General features: G+C 40.5%; 1 protein-coding gene across 1 annotated transcript in view; it reads left to right on the top strand.

Annotated features, from left to right (window-relative positions):
* The window catches only part of LOC134351946 (uncharacterized), a 315363-nt gene that overhangs the window by 164938 nt on the left and 130506 nt on the right, over positions 1 to 19919 (top strand). The window contains exons 90-113 of the mRNA XM_063058888.1: positions 356 to 450; positions 1059 to 1206; positions 2466 to 2485; positions 2608 to 2629; positions 2720 to 2747; positions 2988 to 3069; positions 3289 to 3456; positions 3657 to 3868; positions 4696 to 4790; positions 4965 to 5077; positions 5279 to 5434; positions 6361 to 6560; positions 6959 to 7047; positions 8560 to 8693; positions 9289 to 9413; positions 12799 to 12976; positions 13067 to 13279; positions 14165 to 14335; positions 14451 to 14588; positions 14767 to 14816; positions 15725 to 15845; positions 18047 to 18129; positions 19194 to 19323; positions 19481 to 19671. Coding sequence (XP_062914958.1) covers positions 356 to 450; positions 1059 to 1206; positions 2466 to 2485; positions 2608 to 2629; positions 2720 to 2747; positions 2988 to 3069; positions 3289 to 3456; positions 3657 to 3868; positions 4696 to 4790; positions 4965 to 5077; positions 5279 to 5434; positions 6361 to 6560; positions 6959 to 7047; positions 8560 to 8693; positions 9289 to 9413; positions 12799 to 12976; positions 13067 to 13279; positions 14165 to 14335; positions 14451 to 14588; positions 14767 to 14816; positions 15725 to 15845; positions 18047 to 18129; positions 19194 to 19323; positions 19481 to 19671 — 2962 coding nt within the window. The remainder of the gene's footprint in view (positions 1 to 355; positions 451 to 1058; positions 1207 to 2465; positions 2486 to 2607; positions 2630 to 2719; positions 2748 to 2987; positions 3070 to 3288; positions 3457 to 3656; positions 3869 to 4695; positions 4791 to 4964; positions 5078 to 5278; positions 5435 to 6360; positions 6561 to 6958; positions 7048 to 8559; positions 8694 to 9288; positions 9414 to 12798; positions 12977 to 13066; positions 13280 to 14164; positions 14336 to 14450; positions 14589 to 14766; positions 14817 to 15724; positions 15846 to 18046; positions 18130 to 19193; positions 19324 to 19480; positions 19672 to 19919) is intronic.

Genomic DNA, 19919 nt, shown 5'->3' with positions numbered 1-19919 from the left:
TGTCCTGGAGTTAGTTTGTTTTCACTGTTGGTAAGTTTTGTTTTAACATTGGTGACTGCAGAGATTGCTAATGCGTTTGCCCAACTGAAAATATGAGTGGCACTCAAGCACTTGACCAGAGAATCCTGCAGCAATCAGCTGAGTTCTTGAATATCTTTGAGATTCTGAAAGGGCCCATGTAAAGCCTAATTATGCATTTCCCCCCAGTGGGAAATCAGTGGACAACAGAGTGGAGAACCAAATGGAAGTCCTGGAGCAGCCCACAAAACTTCTTGAAAATGACTTCAACGTAGTGAATCCTGTATAATCTGTCACATTGCAGCATTCATTTTGAAAGTGTCTCTTCTTTCTTCAGGTGGTGCCTCAACTTTGAATTTAAGGTTTCTTGCAAATAATCGAGTTAACATGGACTTTGCAACTTTCAAGAATTTGAATCCGGAAGAAGTGAAGGTACAAATTGTTGATTGCAAACCTCTGATCGCTTTAGTAATGCAACGTCTTCAGTCACTTTATTTGACATCCCTTTTCCCATCCTGACTGAATAAAGGGACAACCTTCTATAAAGGCACAAGTTAGAAGTGCAACATTCAGATAACCCCAGAGGGAGATCCTCTGTTGCTGGAAATTTAAAAAAAAAAGCTGCAGGTTCTGAAAATTTGAAATAAAAACATGATTGTTAACCATATTTCTTGCTCTTCATATACTGCCTGACCTGCTGCATACTTCAGCATGTTTTGAATTTATTTCAGCAATCCTTCTTTTCCTTCGGTTTCAGAAGTCTGTAGTTATGCAGTTATCATAATAGGCAGTCTCCAGGGCATGAGGTATGAAGATCGTCTATTATGGTGATCAACATCAGTGACAGTGCAATTTCCTCCAAAGATCTAGCAATAAAAAAAACTTCATAGTCAGTAATAAATGAAACTCCAAACAAATTTTGCAATATTTCTGATCCCTTATCAACCCATTCCAACCTGCAGTTGGTTTGGTTGATGTCAAATTTGATGCAATATATTCTTACATGTTATGTTCTTTCATGACTTGTGTTTTCATCTCAGGGTCTGAGTGCCCAGAATCTGATTGACTTGCTTGGATTTAACCTTCGAGCTCTTCGACGTGGAGTGAATGAAACCGTAGTTCAAGTTTGGGTGGCCTCGCACAATGAGTCTGAAGTCCGGAAAGTTGGGCTGCTTGGAGATTTTCCAGGTAACTGTCTCATGAGAAAGAGAAAGTGCTTGCTATAGTCAGATATTGAATCATTCATAGATATTGAATTGCAATGCTTGGATATTTCAACAAATGCCTTTACTGCAAAATTTTACAGTATTTGCTATAAATTTCCCAAATCACGATGATTACCATCCACTCTCAATCATTTTTAAAATGAAGGAAACTCTTATCTCCGTAGTTTGATATCTGGTTTGGGTTTTTCAGGACTAATCAGCTTAAAAGTCCACTACTTTGGTCCAAACAGAGACTATAGACATAAATTCTAGAGGTGAATCTTGACTGTGGCCCTTTCCATCAAGGTAACATTTGACAGGGTGTGAGTCAGGACTCCCAGGTAAAAGTGAAGTCATTGGGTGTCAATTGGCAAAACCCACAGCAGTTGGAGTTATACTTTATATAAAGGAGGATGGTTGCAGTTGCTGAAGGTCATGGCCCCATGATTTTGCTGCAAGAGTTCTTCAGGATTGTGTCTTCTGCCTAACTGTCTTCAGCTTTTTCATTATAAGGTCAAAATTAGAGTAGTTTGTTGCAGATTGCATGGTGTTGAAATCCATTTACAGTTTCTCAGCACAGAACAAAACCAGGGTAACATTTGGACAGGTGCTGAAACGTGGCAAGTAACTTTTACACTGTGGGCAATCATCATCTGTAATGAGAATTAATCACAGTAGACAGTCAATGGTAATACCATTGCTTCTTTCCCCTTCCCCACTCCATCCAGTCAATGTCCTGTGGTTACCATTGATGAAGTTCAGGAATAGATGCTCTAAAGAGCTTACATTTTTTGTCAAGACATCTATTTTAATGAAGAGTTTGGGTGGTAAAACTCTTGGGATTTGATGGTGTCAGACCAGCAGATTTTCTAGACTTTTGGGGTTCTATTGATTCCCCAATCAGCTTTAAAAGATTTGTTTTAGATATTACCCAGTATTATGAGAAATGTTTCAGTGCATCTGGTAATGCGGCATCTGCTCGACAACGCGTTTCAAGGGAGCAGGGGAATTGTCATCCATGAGCCAGATGCCAAGCTGTCAGGGTTTCACAAGAGTTGGATGGCAGGTTACTGCATTATGGAAATGGTGGGGCCAGCTGAAATGTTACATTTTTGTTCTGTTTCTCTTCCTTCCATGATCAATAACTTTCAGTGTGTTTTCTTTCTTGATAAATTAATGTTAAGAATCATAACAAGAAATCCAGATAACCTTGTAACAATAATGTTTTCTTTTTGTTTTCAGAAGTCCAGCCTACTGACAGGGTAAGAAAAAAATTAGTACTTTTCAACACCAATAACAGTATTTACAAAATCATCTTACATTTATCAGATCAATTCAGAATTTAATAAGTATTAAAGCAGTAATTGTTCTTTCTCATCTTTAGCCTGGTAATGCCACAGGTAACGGTAAGTGCTCAAACCACATTTTTAATGAATTCTCTAGTTAATCTGTGTTGTGGTTCCCATGTATTAATTTTTTTCTAACTTTTCAAACAGATACAAGATTGTGTGCCGGTGTGAACAGGTAAGAATTGGACGAAAATAACTTTTGTCATGAGTTCTTTTCAAGTTGTTAATGGCTGACTGCATTTGACATTGAGGATGCTCAAAAGTCTATTGTGCCAGACTTTGGAATGGCAGATGACAAGAAGTATAAGTTTGATTCATATTTTATGATGAACATGTAGCAAATAAAATGGGTGTTTTGTTATTTGTTTCTCAACTAATTTCCTTCTCTAAAATTGATTTTAATTTCTTTCCATAGTTTGGCTTTGGGCAATTTCCTGACTAAAGTTAACACAAGCCATACCTGCAGCTTCAGTATTGCGCAGTTTGCTTGCGCAGAGGTAAGCATTACCAGTGACTAGAATTTCAAACAATGGCCATTTGTACTTAAATGATGCAATGTAGTTGTGGAGAAGCTCTGATAAGACTGTATGTTAATAACTTCTGTGAGCACATTGGCTCATGTACTTTGCCTTGTTAGTGGAGCTTTACTTATTTGTTGATACTTCAGATCAATATTCTGGCCTGTTTTAATCTTTTTATCACATTTACCTTTGCAGACTCCTCTGCTGATTTCACATCTAAGCAGTGACCTCTTGTCAGACATCTTTCTGTGCTTCACTGGTCCAAAGGCTCTGAATAGGTCAGATGAAACTGCCCTGACTGTTTTCATTCAGAAGCTTGACAGAGCCACATTGATGGAGGCACTGTACATGTTCAACAACAGGGTAAGTAATTTAAAAGATGTAGAAACTGTCATGGAATGGATGTTCTGCAGCTGACGTGACTGTTGTAGCTCTGTCCAATTCTACTGCATGATATTTTGAAACAGAAATATTCCAATTTCATTCTGGTTCAGAAGTGTCTGGTTTCAGACCTGTGAAAGAAATCTCTCTGTTCACTGATGACCTGCTGTGTTTTCCTTCAGACTCAGAACACAACAGTAATTCCCCTGATGACAAAGATGACATTTATGAATGCCCTGTGGGAGGCTGTGAGAACCAGTGAAAACTTAACAAGTACCATCTTCCTGAGAAAGTGGTTCCAGAGACAATTCCGGCCGTTCATTGCTGGCATTTCTCAGTCAGTGTTGAGACCTCTTCTGAGAAGAAATCTAAGCTGTGAAGGTTATCGAGCAGTGTGAGTATATGCCTCTCTTTTATAATAATCTATTGCTGCATGGGAAAGTATTTACCTTGTTGATAGCTGTACAGCACTCCTGTAGTACAGCACTCTGCATGATGCAAGTTCGAAGTGCCGTACTTTTCTGGATGCAGCAAGACACTCCAAAAGATCTTGCAGATTGATCAAAATTTGCATTGGACAGAAATGCATGCTGCATGAGTTCCAAGAAAAAGATAACAGTAGAGCTAGGGTCTGCAGATGCTGGAAATCCAGAGAAGATACTCAAAATGCTGGAGGAACTCAGCAGGTCAGGCAGCATCCATGGAGAGGAATAAACAGTTGACATGTTGAGCTGAGACCCTTCATCAGGACTGGAAAGTTGGGATGTAGAAACCAGAATACAGAGATAGGGGGAGGGGTATGAATACAAGTTGGCAAGTGATAGGTGAAACCAGATGAAGGGGGGAATAAAGTGAGAAGTTAGGAGATGATTAGTGGAAGAGGTAATGGGCTGAAGAAGAAGGACTATGATACTTGAAGAGAAGGAAAAGGAGGGGAGACACCACAGGGAAGTGATGGGCAGGTGAGGAGAAGGAAAGTGGTAAGAGAAGGAGCCGGAATGGGGAATGGAAAAAGACAGAAGGGGGAGGGCATGTTCTTTGTCAGAGGTTCATGACATTATACTGAAAGTAACTTTTATGACAGTATTAGGATAAGCTTTCAGTCCAGATGCCTGTGTGAACATTGAAGCATCATTTAGGAAGGATACTAAAAATGTTTTCATTAGTTGAGAAATGACTAACAATTTGTTTATGTAATAAATATCATTAATTTTTTTTTAGCCTAAATGGCCTCAATTATGGATTCAGTGATATGCCACGTGAAACAAAAGAGACTGTGCTGAGAGTATGGATCCTTGGTTACCTCAACACCACAGGTAAGACGAAAAAGCATTTGTAAATGAAAAAGAAGAGTAATTGATATTTGTTTTCACTGTGTCCAGATTATTCAGCTATGTTAGCCTGCAACATATCTAGCTACGAGACATTTAAAGTAAATAAAGTATCATCTCTGTTTGTAAGCAGATATTTATCATTTTGTTTTCTTGCAGCATTCCCACCACGTTGTTATGTAAATGGCAGCTTTACAAACTACCTGAACAGCAATTTCCAAAGTTTCTCCAAATTGCTCAAACTGACAGATGCATTTTTCTTTATTCGTGAGGTAAAATCCAATATTTTTCTTTCTGTGGATTGATGTGTGCGAGAGCTGGTGTGATTGTTAGTTTGTCACTTAATATAATGCTAGTCATGGTGATTGTCAATAGCTTAATGCAAATTGAATGATATTTTGACCATGCATTCAGGTGTGTTACATGTTCTGTTTCTGGTTATCTCGATCAAATTTCCCTTCGTGTGTCTACAGTTGCTCAATGTTACCGATCCCCGTGAATTGGCTGATGTGCTGAGCATGCCAGGATTCATCAATAACAATCGGATCCTGACCTCAGTGTTGGTCTCTATCCAACCCATTCAGAAACTGGCTTCATTCATAGATCAATTCAATGAAAATACCCAAAAGGTGAGTGGCAGTTGTTTAGTTTCTCAATAGCAGGATACAGTCATGTTAAACTGGAGACTTCAAATAAAGAAAGGACACCTTAATTTAAAATCTTCTCACCTGCCTATTACTTCCCTCTGGGTCCCTCCTCCTTCCCTTTCTCCCATGATCTACTCTGCTCTCCTATCAGATTCCTTCTTCTCCAGCCCTTGACCTTTCCCACCCATTTGGCTTCACTTCTCACCTTCCAACTGGCTTCATTCCCCTCCCTCCACCACCATTTTATTCTGGTACCTTCTCCTTCCTTTCCAGTCCTGAAGAAGGGTCTTGGCCCGAAACGTCGACTTTTTATTCATTTCTATAGATGCTGCCTGACCTGCTGAGTTCCTCCAGCATTTTCTATGTGTTCCTCTGGATTTCCAGCATCTGCAGGTTTCGTCTTGTTTGTTTCCACGAATATTACTCTGTGATCTGAGAATTATTTCCCATGATTGACATTTAAAAGATTGCTGATGTAATGGGAGTAGATGCTCTGCAAACATGTTGACAAGTGTACATTGATCAGAATTATTTGGGTTGGTGGAGTTTTATTTCTTTCCTGTGCCTTTCTCATCGCAGCTAATGAGCTGCTTAAAAGCTGTTACGAGTTCCCATTGGAATATCCAAGCATGCAGTGCTGGGGTGAAAAGCCTCATTTGTGGTACTGGCAGTGATGTGACCTCAGAGAAAGGATTTGACATGGAGGAGTTTGATCTTGTGGAACAGAATCAGGGAGCATTAACATTATTTGCTCCAAAATCTGACTTTGATGCTGAATCATATTTCCTGTTTAGGATGTTGATCTCCATGAGTATGTTGAATGGTCAAAATTCTCTGACAAGCTATGGGGATAACATTATTTTGTTACATTCATTCTAATAGCAGCCTGTTTCCCTTGGCTTTCCCAGAGTAAACTGTCTGCTGCCAATCGAGCTGCAATCATAGAGGGTGTGTGGCCTCAGTTTTCCAGCAGTTTAGCTGCGCTAAATGACACCGAGGTAGATAAATGGCTTAATTTCAGGCTGACACCATATCTGCCATTTATCACCTTTACCCTCTTGTCTTCCGACAACAGCCTGAGGATTGGATGCCTGACGTACCAGAAAGTGTAAGTACAATCGTGGGCATGTTTAGTGTATATTCCAAGGGTAATTACCTCAGTGTGCAAATCATGCTATCTGTCTCAGCTTTCTCAATACTTCGGCATTGTGCTGCAACCAATTGATTGACTGGAAGTAGCAGGCTTTCAAAGAATATTTAATTTCTTTGTTGCTCACAGTGCTGTATACGATCTGATCAGAACATGCAAAAGAGAGTTTAAGAGGCCACTCTTTCGCAAATCGAGCATGTACTCGAATCACGCACAACTCTGCAAGTGTTGACACATTGTCATTTGGTTCTTTGTTGATATGCTCTCACTTTATTGTCGTAATTTATATTCAGTGTTTCAGTAACTGAGTTCAAGCTGATGATGAAATTCTAAATGTCATTAAATTTCACCTTTAGCGTAAGAACGCTGAATGCTCCGTACAAAGAACTTACTGTGGACAAACAGAAGGAAATCTATGACGGCATCAAATCCTATCTACAGCAAGGTAAAGTTATGCTTTCCCATTTCCAAGTTCCAGAGGTGGAATTATTGTAAGCTGCCTGAGTCAAATTAAAGTAACAGCCAGAGTTGCCGTTGCTCACTGCCATCCAGAGACTGATAGCCTAGAGGTGATGATTTTCAGAGGGAAGATCCAAGATTGTGAAGCTCGTCTGTCTGGGCTTAAACATTCAATGCTGTAGATTAACTCTAGGCATTGAATTACGCCAGGGTGATGGCCAGAATCTGTTAGCTGTTGGAAAACCGCCATCTGAATTTATATGGCACACCTGCCCCTCCACCTCTTCCCTCACTACCTTCCAAGGCCCCAACCAGTCCTTCCAGGTGAGGCCACAACTCACCTGTGAGTCTGTCGGGGTCACACAGTATACTGTATTTGGTGCTCCCAGTGTGGTCTGCTGTATATCAGTGAGATGTGACTTAGATTGGGAGACCACTTCACCAAGCACATCCACTCTGCCACAAAAAGCAGGATTTCTCGGTGGCCATCCATTTCAGGTCTGCTTCCCATTCCCACTCTGACATGTCAGTCCATGGCTTTCTCTACTGCCGCGCTAAGGCCACATTCAGGTGGGAGGAACAAGATCTTATATTCTATTTGGGTATGATGGCATGAATATTGATTTCTTGAACTTCCGGTAATTTTCCTCCCCCTCCTCTCATTTACCATTCCCCATTCTTGTTTTCCTTTTACAGCTTCTCTTACCTGCTCATCACCTCCCTCTGGTGCTCCTCCCTGTTTTCTTTCTTCCAGGGTCTTCTGTCCTCTCCGATCAGATTCCCCCTTTTCCAGCCCTTTGTCTTTTCCTACAGTCAATGTCCCAGCTCTTCACTTCACCCTCCACCTCAGCTGGTTTCACCTATCACCTGCCATCTTGAACTAGTTCCTCTCCTCCCCCACCTTCTTATTCTGACTACTTCTCCTTTCATTTCCAGTCCCGATGAAAGGTCTCAGTCCGAAACATTGACTGTTTATTCCCATTGATAGATAATGCCTGACCTGCTGAGCTCCTCCAACACATTGTGTGTATTGCTCTGGATTTCTAGCATCTGCAGTACCTCTTGTGTCTCTGAATTTATGTGGATTTTTGTTTCCATGTCATGTCAAGTGTTGTATCTGACAGGCCAATCCTCTCCGCAAATCCCCTTTTCCAATGTCATGATTTTCAATCCTATCAAGTTTCAGAGTGAAACCTACATTCATTATAGGAAACTGAAGTGGATCTTCCATTATCACTTAAAATGCATTCCAAATGTGCATCCCCAGCCAGATTTTAATTATTGTAGGTGATTTCTCAGTCCATGTTCAAGCTGATAAGCAGAATGCAGCTCAATTGAGCTGCTGTCAAGTGATTATTGATATTTCCCATCCAGACCTTGTGCTCACATTATAAAGAGAAGTATGTTGGTAGATGAACCAGTAATGTTGAGGTACAAAGTAGCTGAATTTTAAAGTATTTTTCCATGATTACAGTGCTTTATTCACTTTGTGCACTAGATCCCAAACCGAAATGTTACAATGCAAGTGATCCAGTCCTGAACTCCACCGCGTGGTTCTCTCAATACCTGGGACTGTACTTGAGTCAAGTCTCACTCTCTGACCTTCAATCATTCACTGAAAATGAAACATTGGTAAGTACTCCTTTTTATTCAGATTATAGAATCAGAGTTGACATGAGTAGAAGGCTTAGAAATGTAATCATGCTGGAATAGTGATGCAGGAGTGGTCAAAGTCAGATATCGGGAGTCACTACCCAAAATAAGTTGAGTGTTAAGAAGGCGCTGGCTACCTTAAGCAACCAAGCTCTTCTGCAACTCAATCACCACCAAACTTGGAAGGGATTTATATAATACAGGGGCCAGACTTTTTGTGCATTGTAAAAGAACCCATTTAACACTTAAATCTAGTTATCCTGACTCCGCAAAGCAAAGATGGAAATTTACTTGGAACGCTCAGTTTGATCGTCACATGATATAGTAGATGCTAGAACTGTACTGCAGCTGCCCGCTGGAGGACGCAGTTGTAGGATCCAGTTGATATCTTAAGATTACAATTTGAGTATTTATTCAAGATCCTGATAGGTGAGTGCGCAGCTGTAAACCAAAATCAACCAGTTTACTATCTGATATAATCTTAAGCTTCCAGCTATATCCTTATGATTGGCTCAGAAAATTTAAATTTCACTTATCATCTGAGATAAATTTTCTAATTTCAAACTCTGTGCAGCTTCAAGTGTTCGCAGCAAACACAGAAAACCTGAAACTTGTAGAAAATTTGATGTTATCGGATGAAGTCTCAACAGCCTACATTAACTTACTGGTTAAAAACAATCCAAATTTTAATGCTTCAAGGTATGTGCTCAAAGAATTGTTATTTTCACAATGTGTGAAATGGAAAATTCATTTCATTTATGGATTGAAGCAAATAAGTTGCCTTCTAGAATTGTGATTGTTGCAAATTATAATTTTTCACATTATTCGTATGTTTTTAAAAAAAATAAACGAGCTATTTTATTTAATTCATGTAATTAAGGTTTTAGAAATCTCAATTCACTTTTTATCAACATTTGATCTTTATTTTGCTCAGTGAATGGAATGGTACCTTATGTTTTAAATAGTTCCCATGTAGTTTTAGTAACACTGAATGTAATTTTAGAGATTCAGAATGGTAATATTACAGTCTGCTCCAATGAGCCAGTGCTGTTCTGTCACACTCATCTGACCAATTAGCCTACTAATCCTTTTGTCTTTGTAATATGGGAGGAAACCAGAACTCCAGGTGGAAACCCCCGTGGACATATGGAGAACCTGCAAAGTCCTGACAGACAGCAGTGCAATGGGAATTGAATCTAGGTCACTGGCGTCGTAGTAGCATTACGCTAGTACTAAACTCACATCCTGCACCAAAAAGACCAAGTAGTAACATTCTCAATAGAGCCAGAAATGGGTAGCCATTTTTATGCTTCTTGCTTTTTAATTACTTCTTTTTCAGCAGTGTTCATGGGCACACGTTTCCATGAATACAGACTGATGTCCCTGTGTCTTTTCTCTCACTTGGGTTTGTTCCTCAAGTCAACAGAGTCTTCCTGCATATTTGCGTGACTCATGGACAAGATGCTTTTCCTTGTGTATTCCTTTTACTAAGTGCTTTTTCAATCCTTTCTTCTCCATCCAATCCATATCAGTCTGCAATGCTCTCTGTTTCTATCCATCCACTTGCAGAGCTGCTGACTGGCGTAGGGGGCTGATGCAGCGTTACTCTTCTGTTCCTCCTTGCGACATTAGTAACTAGTATTTCTCCATCCGGTGTCTATATCAGGATAATGGGGAGGGATTAAACGAAGTTGGCAGGAGGATGGGAACTGCAGTGTTGGTATATGAGTCGATGCAGTGGATACTGAGGATGTGAGGAAGCAGAGGCAGATGATAGAGCAAAATTGCAGTCATTGGGATGAGTTGAAGTGTAACGGGGGAGAATCGAAAAAGGTGATGAATGCAGGACGGAAGACCTTATATTTGAATGCACGCAGTAAACAGAATAAGGTAGATGATCTGGTGGTGCAGTTAGAGGTTGGCTGGTGTGACGTTGAGGGCCTCACAGAGTCGTGGCTGAAAGAAGATCAGAGTTGACATTCAAGATTACTCTTTGTATTGAAAAGGTAGGCAGATAGGCAGAGAGGGTGAGATGGCGTTTTGGTAAAAAAAAAATGAAATCAATCCCTCAGAAAGCGGTGACATCGTGATTGGAAGATATATAATCCTGTGGGTAGATTTAAGAAACTGCAAGGGTAAAAAGAGCCCGTTGGGACTTAAATACAGGCCCCTGAACAGTAGCCAGGATGTAGGATAAAGTTTCAACTGGAAATAGAAAAGTCATGTATTAAGGGCAAAGTTGTGATCGTCATGGGGGATTTCAATATACAGCTAGATTGGGGAAAATCAAGTTGTTGCTGGATCGCAAGAGAGGAGATTTGTAGAATGCCGATGAGATGGCTTTTTAGAGCACTTTGTAGTTGAGCCCACTAGGAGGAAGGCAATTCTGGATTGGGCGTTGTTTTATGAATGAGATTTGATTAGGGAGCTTGAGGTAAAGGAACTTTTAGTGTTCTAATATGATAGAAATTGCATTGAAATTTGAGAGGGAGAAGGTGAAGTCAGATGTATCAATTTTACAGTGAAGAAGGGCTGGACAATGTTGATTAGAATGGACCACAAGCAGGGGTAGCAGCAGAACTACATTGGCTAGAGTTTCTTGGGGTGCAATTCAGAAAGGAAGGAGAAAGAAGGAAGGAGAAAGGAACTTACAGGCTAGTTAGCCTGACTTCAGTGGTTTGGAAGATGTTAGAGTTCATTAATAAGGAGGAAGCTTCAGGCTAGTTGGAGACCCATGATAATATTGGCCAAAGTCAGCATGGTTTTCTTTAATTAAAATCTAGCCGACAAATTTGTTGAAATTCTTTGAGGACTGCCTGGAAGCAAACAAATCTCAAGGTTGTGTAATTTATCTATTCTTTGATAATAAATGCACTTTGAACTGTTGAATCTTTGAAGTGTCAGGCAGGTGTGTCAGTGGATGTTGGTTCCTTGGATATTTCGAAGGCCTTTGACAAGGTGCTGCACAAGAGGGTATGAAACAAGATAAGAGCCCCTAGTATTACAGCAAAGATACTAGAATGGATAGAAGATTGGCTAATAGACAGGAGACAAAGCGTTTGAATAAAGGGGACCTATTTTGGTTGGCTGCTGGTGACAAGTGGTGTTTTGCAGGGGTATTGGGACCGCTTCTTTTTGTGGATGATGGAATTGATGGCTTTGTGGCCAAGTTTGTGGACGATGCAAATGTACGTGGAGGGGCAGGCAATGTTGAGGAATCAAGGAGTCTGAGAGGATTTGGACAGACTGGGAGAATGGGCAAAGAAGTGGCAGATGAAATGTAGTGAAGGGAAGTGAATGCTCATGCACTTTGGTAGAAAGAATAAAGGCATGGAAAATTTTCTAGACGGAGAAAATTCAGAAATCAAAGGTGTGAAGGGAGTTGGGAGTCCTTGTGCAGGGTTCCCTAAAAGTTAACTTGCAGGTTGAGTTGGTGGTAAAGAAGGCAAATGTAATGTTAGCATTCATTTTGAGAGGACTAGAGTATAAAATCAAAGATGTGAGTAATAGATAAAATGTTGCAATAAAGTTTGATTAGATTTAGCTTTATAGAATTTGATTGAACACTTGTATTAGTACAGTTGGATTGATAGTCTGTTAGTTGCCATGAAGTAATATTTTGGGAGTAGCATTTGGATATATTTGATATGTAATTGGAAAATGTTTGTGGTGGAATATGACTAGTAGCCAGTACTTCGGAAGAATTTGATTAGGTAGAAACTTTCCCTTCAGTAAGAAAATGTATAGAATAGTGGATGTTGACTGAGATGACAGACTGGAGTTGCAGAGGCATACAATAGATTCTTCGAAAGGATCTTGCTCTGATCCAATTTACCAGGTCTTTATGGATATTGAAGTTATTTGAAATATTCTCTCTGAATTGATAATTGACACATTGCGCATGAAATTAGCATCAAGTTTGGTTCTGTGCCACTTCAAATGTCCGAATAAATATTACATTTGCAAGTCAATTGAAATCTTTAATGACGATATTTGTAACAAGCCTTGCTGTAGCTGTGGGATGCAAATTTCTAGAGCACTGAGAGATATGGTCATGCTAACACTGACCAATGTTCTTTTACAGTCTGCCAAACTCCCTTCTGTGCTTCATTACCAAAACTAACCTGCTTCAGAAATTGACTGCACAGCAAACCTTGTCTTTAATCGGAAGGATAAATAGAGTCTGCGGGCTTAATCTAACATCCAACACGTCTACCAATGTTACAGTACCTCCTGAAGAGCCAACAGATGAGCAATTGAAGGTAATAAATTAACGGTGAAATACCTTCAGTTCATGTGAAGTGTTTTCTTGGAAGGGTAAAAGTAACAATTTTCGTTTGTGTCCTTTTCAGTTGGCAGTTGTTCTAGTGGGCAAAATCGACAACTTTTCAGTCAGCACTTTGAATACCCTGGGGCAAACTGCTGTTGGACTGTCATTGTCACAGGTTGACAATATTGATGGGAACACTCTGGAGCAAGCCCTGCCAAGTCTGGGCAATGTCAGAGGCTGGAATATTGGACAGACTAGTTCAATAGTAAACAAGTTACTCACTAGTGGCTTCCAGGTAAGAACCAATGATACTGGTGGTACCAAGACATCGAGAAAATTGAAGACTGTAGTATATTAGCATGAGCATTTAATGTGAATTGGTTTTAATATCGATATCTAGACAAACTATTTCAAAGAGCTTTGTGTAAATTTAATTCCAAAGTTATGAATCCCATTGTGCCTATAAGGATTCTTTGAATTTACTCCCATTGCAGTTAGTTTCCCTCAGCTCTCCAATTTGCTTCACTTCATGTTTGTGACTGAAGGTGGGGAAAGAGAATGAAGGGGGAAATGTCCAGCAAAATCACAGCCTGAATTTGTAGGTTGCCAAGCCTGGGGATACACTTTTTGCAGTTGCAACAGGAGTTAGGTCAGCACTGAGAGTCATTGGCCGGGTGGAGGATGAAGTTTGTGATGGGGAGGAGTGGAGTGAGGTGGGTGCATTTGAATGCGTCATGCAATGTGTGGCCCAGGTTAGTTGAATGATTCTGTGACCCAAGTGTATTCCAGAAAGTCATTGTCATATCTGCATTTAAGTTTCTCGTGGTGAACTGAATACATGATTAAAAAGGAATTGTATGTCCATCGTAGAGATATTGGAATGAACTGTGGTATATTGTCTGTGAAAAGCTGGCAGAGTTGTCCACTTGAGGTCTTTAGAGATTCCCATGATATTGCTTCCATTATGTCTATCATTTTCCTGTTATGCAAGTTCCATTTATGTTCAGCACTAGAAAATTCTTTAAATGGAGTAACGGCAAGTATTTTCAACTACCTCTAACTAACTATTTAGTTCCATCTGGAATGGGAATATAATGGGATTGTTATACAACACAACTTGCAAATGAGCTATTGATTGTGTTTTGAAAGCTTTGCCATTTGTATTTTAATTTTCAACTAGGTCAATAACCCAAGCCGTCTGCTGGGTCTGGGAAGCCTGGTGACTGGAATTCCCAGTGGTGCATTCCGACGCATAAATCCTCAGATATTCATCAGTGTTATCTCAAATGTGAGATTTGTTGAGAATATCGGAAGAGCACCACAATCGATACGGCAGATCTGTGTTCTGCAGGTGAGTGATGTGACATTTCAGTGACAGAGGAATATGCCGTCTATATTTTCCCAATATTCCTTGGAAACTTGCTTTCATCTTGCAGTAAATAATCTTCTGTTTCATTCTAAATCAGGTGCTGAGGAATGTGGAGAATCCAGTGACAACAGTGAAGGCAATTCCATCAGTTCTTGCCGCAGAGGTTCCACCTGTCCTGTTAAATTCCAACCTAAGCCTCAGTGATGTTAACAATAAAGAGTGGACTCCCAGTCAGGTAAATGATCCTGTTGCTTACAAGCAGAGACAATGGCTGGAATGAAAATCAGCTGCAGTTGGGAATTGTTTGTAATTTAAAGATGTTTGGAATGTTATCCCATTTATGTTGTATTAGTGTATAATCAGACTACGACCCCATTGTGTTCGGCAATAACTGAGATGTGTTTGTTCCACAGTCTGCTGTGTTCTTTGAAAGGCTGGTCAGATACAACAACAATTTTGAGATGTAAGCAGTTCTCTTTTAATTTCTGCCTTATTTTGCCTATTATCTTTTGACACTGTTGATGTAATTGAATTTCATGTGATCTTAGATACTTATTCAAGTAACATGCGTTTTGGTGAATTTACCTGGACTGTTGTCAATAGAGAGTTCTTGTTGAGGGTTTGAGAGTTATGTTCACCAGCTAAATGTAGTATGATCCTGTGATGATGTTTAATATCATAGACCTGCAATGTTGAATCTTTTTTTCTATTTCATTTATTAGTTTCTATCCTCCAACCCTAAAATCCACAAGTTGCCGTTAATTCCTGTTGCAGACTCTAACATCAATCCCTGAATTACACCATGAGCTTCATTTAGCTGATTGGAAGAATACATCCCAGGATGCTCTGAACACATCATCAGCGATGTAACCGGGGTCATTGGGTGTTTCAACATCAGAGACCCTCACTCAGGCGACCCAGCCGTGGTTGATCAAGCCATGACTTGTGTTCAGGTAGCTTGTGCTGCAGATCCCCATGGGCTTGCTCTCTTCATCCACAGCCATCCTGAGGCTTTCGCTTCTGCCTCGGTGATGTTGCTGATGGTTCTCTGCCTCCTTGTACCAACAATGCCCAGTGTAAGCAGCAGCACAATATAGTGTTAACTGAAAGTACAATTGAACAATTTGAATGAAGTGAGAGCGCATGTCAGGAAGTTCACAGAAAAATAATAATGTGAATGTGATAGAGTTTATCCAATAGCTCATTTCCTAATGACTGTTGATGGCGAAGATGAATAATATAATCAAGGTCTACTTCAGTAACTCAATCGATTCATGCTAGGAAGGCTGCGAAGTGATTGTGATAATAGGTTAGAAAGCTGTGAAAAATATTGGACCCTTTAGAAATTAATAATGCCATAACTTATTCCAGATTTTCACCTGCTGTCCTGCGAGGCTTCAGTTGTGGTGCAACAAAAACCCTGGATTTTTCGTCATTCCTGAAGCTTGTTCGAGCAATGAAGGTTAGGGAAGTCGTGCTTGATGAAAGTCAGGTAAGGTCATTCACAAAACATTAAAGTTCAGTTGTATAGCACTTGATTGTCACTGATGAATTGATTGACTGTCATTGAAAAATGACAAGCTATAGACAATAGGTGCAGGAGTAGGCCATTCGTCCCTTCGAGCCAGCACCGCCATTCACTGTGATCATGGCTGATCATCCATAATCAGTATCCAGTTCCTGCCTTATCCCCATAACCTTGGATTCCGCTATCTTTTAAGAGCTCTATCCATCTCTTTCTTGAAAGCATCCAGAGACTTGGCCTCCACAGCCTTCTGGGGCAGAGCATTCCATATATCCACCACTCTCTGGGTGAAAAGGTTTTTCCTCAACTCCGTTCTAAATGGCCTACCCCTTATTCTTAAACTGTGGCCTCTGGTTCTGGACTCACCCATCAGCGGGAACATGCTTCCTGCCTCCAGCGTGTCCAATCCCTTAATAATCTTCTATGTTTCAATAAGATCCTCTCTCAGCCTTCTAAATTCCAGAGTATACAAGCCCAGTCGCTCCAATCTTTCGACATATGACAGTCCCGCCGTCCCGGGAATTAACCGTGTGAACCTACGCTGCACTCCCTCAATAGCAAGAATGTCCTTCCTCAAATTTGGAGACCAAAACTGCACACAATACTCCAGGTATGGTCTCACCAGGGCCCTGTACAGCTGCGGAAGGACCTCTTTGCTCTTGTACTCAATTCCTTGTTATGAAGGCCAGCATGCCATTACCTTTCTTCACTGCCTGCTGTACTTGCATGCTTGCTTTCAGTGACCGAAAATGCCTCTGTTATTTTGTAAATAAATTCAAATGAATACAAGTTTTTAATTGACTCACTACCAGATCAGAGCAGTGGGCACTGAAAACATTTTCCAAGACACATCAATTTCCCAGGAACATCAATGAGAACACAATGTATTTTAAAGGTTGACAGGACTGATGAAGGTTTTTGGCCCACGATGACAACTGTTTACTCTTTTCCACAGACGCTGTCTGGCTGCTGGCATCCTCCAGCATTTTCCCTGTATTAATATAACACTCAATAAGTTGTGAAAGTAAGGATAAAATCTACAGATGAATTATGCATAAATAAACAAACTAAAGAGCATAAATTAAATATTGTCAGGCAGAGAACAGATTAACCAGTGGCACTTCAAAAGCGATGCAGCAGGAAATTCAGAAGAAACTGTTTTCCATCCTGACCGTTCTTGTTTTTATACATTGGAGTCTCCTGCCTGATGATAGAAAGTCAAAGGGGATGCTGGATGGATGGGTAGGATCCTTGATAATACTAAAGGTCCTGCGTTCGCTGCACTCCTGATAAATGTCCCCATAGATGGTAGGGATATCCCTATGATCCCCTCAGCCTTTCTCACAGGAACTTGGGCATCTTCAAGCTGGATTCCCTGAAGGTTAATTTGCAGGTTCATTCAGTGGTGAGGAAGGCAAATGCAATGTTAGCATTTATTTGAAGAGGACTAGAGTATAAAAGCAAGGATATAATGTTAAGGTTTTATAAGGCACTGGTGACACCTCACGGAGTATTGAGAGCAGTTTTGGGCCACTTATCTAACAAAGGATGTGCTGACATTGACTGGAGATGGTTCAAGGAGGTTTACAAGAGTGATTCTGGGAATGAAAGGGTTACCAAATGAGGACTGATTGACATCACTCGGCCAATACTCACTGGAATTCAAAAACATGAAGGGGGGGATCTCACTGAAACCTATCAGAAGTTGAATGGCCTCATTAGAGTGGACGTGGAGGGGATATTTCCTACGGTGCAGAGGACACAGCTTCAGAATAGAGGGACATCCATTTAGAATGGAGATAATGAGGGATTTCTTTCGCCAGAGTGGTGAATCAGTGGAATTTGGTGCCACTGGCAGTTGTGGAGACCAAGTCATTGGATATAGTTAAGACAGAGGTTGATAGATTCTTGATTGGCCATGGCATGAAAGGATATGGGGAGAAGGCAGGAGGTTGGAGGTGGGAGGGAAATAGATCAGCCCTATTTAAGTGATGGAGCAGTCTTGATGGGCTGAATGGCCTAATCCTGCTCCAGTGTCTGCTTGCTCATTTCAGAGAAAGACCCCAGCTAATTATCTACTGCAGCAAAACACTGTAGTCAGGAAGATAATAGAAATCAATGCTTCTATTCTTCAGTTCACAGTGTGACTTTGTGGTCTGTCTTTTCAGCTGGAGTGTATTTCCGGTAGACTGGCTTCTAAAACAACTGTAGTATCCTTGGATGTTTTGCCTGGGGATGTTCTGCTATTCAAGTATGTTATATTCTTTTGGTATTTTCCTTGGTTATTTTGTTGGTAGACCATTGCTACTGATGTTTTCCAAATCTGTTATAGCTTTCATCAGAATGCAACCTTAGCACACTAACCAAAAGCATCTTGTTTACATCTGAATGTGACAGTTGTTCACAGATCCTGAAGGTGATGTGGGTGGGGGGGGGGTGCGGTGGCAGGGTGAGGAATTGAAAACTCAATGATCCCACATTAAATTTCTTCATAAATTATAATGTAGAATTTGTAGTGCATCACAACAGGTGTAACAAATGACAGGACTGAGCTGAAGTGAAGAGGTTTGGGGGAGAGAAGCTGAACATCAGTGGTCCACTCAGGGACTTGCAGGGTGGAAGAGAAGTGGGCTGAGTAATCAGAGGATCAGAGCCTTGGTGAACAAAGTGTTTTGATGGATTGTCTGAAAACTTAAACCAGAATTTGAGGCCTGGGTCCATCGGGTGTTGGGGAAAAAAAAGCCAACAGTGATTGGGGGAAAAGGACTTGAGATCACTGGATGAGTTAGCCATTACTCTGAGAAGGCTTATGAAGGGATGGTGTTTGTGGTGTGGTGGGGGGGGGGGGAACGGGGACAGAAGGACAAAATCTAGCCATGGAAGTTAATGTACTGATGTCCCAAAGTACTGTTTCACCGAGAGTGACCAACAGTGGTCATCCATATGCAAATCGTGGTCCAGTCTTCTGAGCAACGGTCCAGAGTTTTTTCCACTGGCTATAATGTCACTTGATGTTCATCTGCCAGAGAAAAATTAAATTTCATACCAGTAAGTGCTAGATCGGTTTACGCTGAGACCCAAAGTAACCTGAATCATATCTCACTTCAGGAAATTTTCATTTCCTACTGGATGGTATTGAACTCAGGATAGTTATGCAATTAAAAGTCTTGGTGTGCGTGTGTGTACGAGAAAGTGGAAGAGGATTTGTCCGAATATTTATGTGTCAAGGTACCTTCAAAGGAAGAGGGAGTGGTGATGTCTGCTGAATGTCTTTTCATAGCCATAAGCTGTGTATTTTTCTTATTCAATTTATAGTTATCAGTACTTCAGGAAATTTTACAATTGCCAGGATTTCTTCAAATTACTTGGGAAATCGAACAGCAACATCTTAAGAAAAGTATCAGCAAGAGAACAAAATATTCTTAATGACGCCAAAACCTGTTTGGTAAGAACTAAGATTTTCTGTGTTTTCAATAGGCTGATAAATTGTGGTACTGTGACTCCAAATGGTGAGCGTGGTCTTAAAAGTGGCACAGATTAAGTTTCAATTGTGTTCAGTGGTGTACTTAAGAATTCATGCTAATCTTTTGATGCATACTCAGGGAGTTATGAGCAGGAACCTGACCAAGGAAGACTTGACAGTACTCGGTGGATTGGTCTGTGACATTGATGGATCTGTTATCAGGGCATCTGATCTTTCGGTTCTGGATGCCTTAAAGAATTGTGTCTCCTTTAGAGATGATCAGAAAGAGGCAATTGAAATCCTCCTCAGAAGTGGAGGCAGCAAATATGGGTGAGTGTGAAACTTTCGCATATTTCAACACCGATCACAGCAAAATTTCTGCATTTTATTCTTTATTATTTCTTGTACATACAGGGGAAAATGTACATACTGTTTATTTAGCAGACTGTATGTGAAAACCCAGTAGAAACAGGTGATTTTTCTTTTTGAAACATAACCCTTCCTGGTAAAGGTCTTGGATCAATTTATGGTAGCCCAAACCATTCGTGCATGATGAGCATTCTTGGCTTAGGTCTGGG

Source organism: Mobula hypostoma, chromosome 9, assembly GCF_963921235.1.
Source record: "Mobula hypostoma chromosome 9, sMobHyp1.1, whole genome shotgun sequence".
In the NCBI taxonomy this organism is placed as follows: Eukaryota; Metazoa; Chordata; class Chondrichthyes; order Myliobatiformes; family Myliobatidae; genus Mobula; species Mobula hypostoma.
This window is presented reverse-complemented; position numbering and strand designations above follow the sequence as displayed.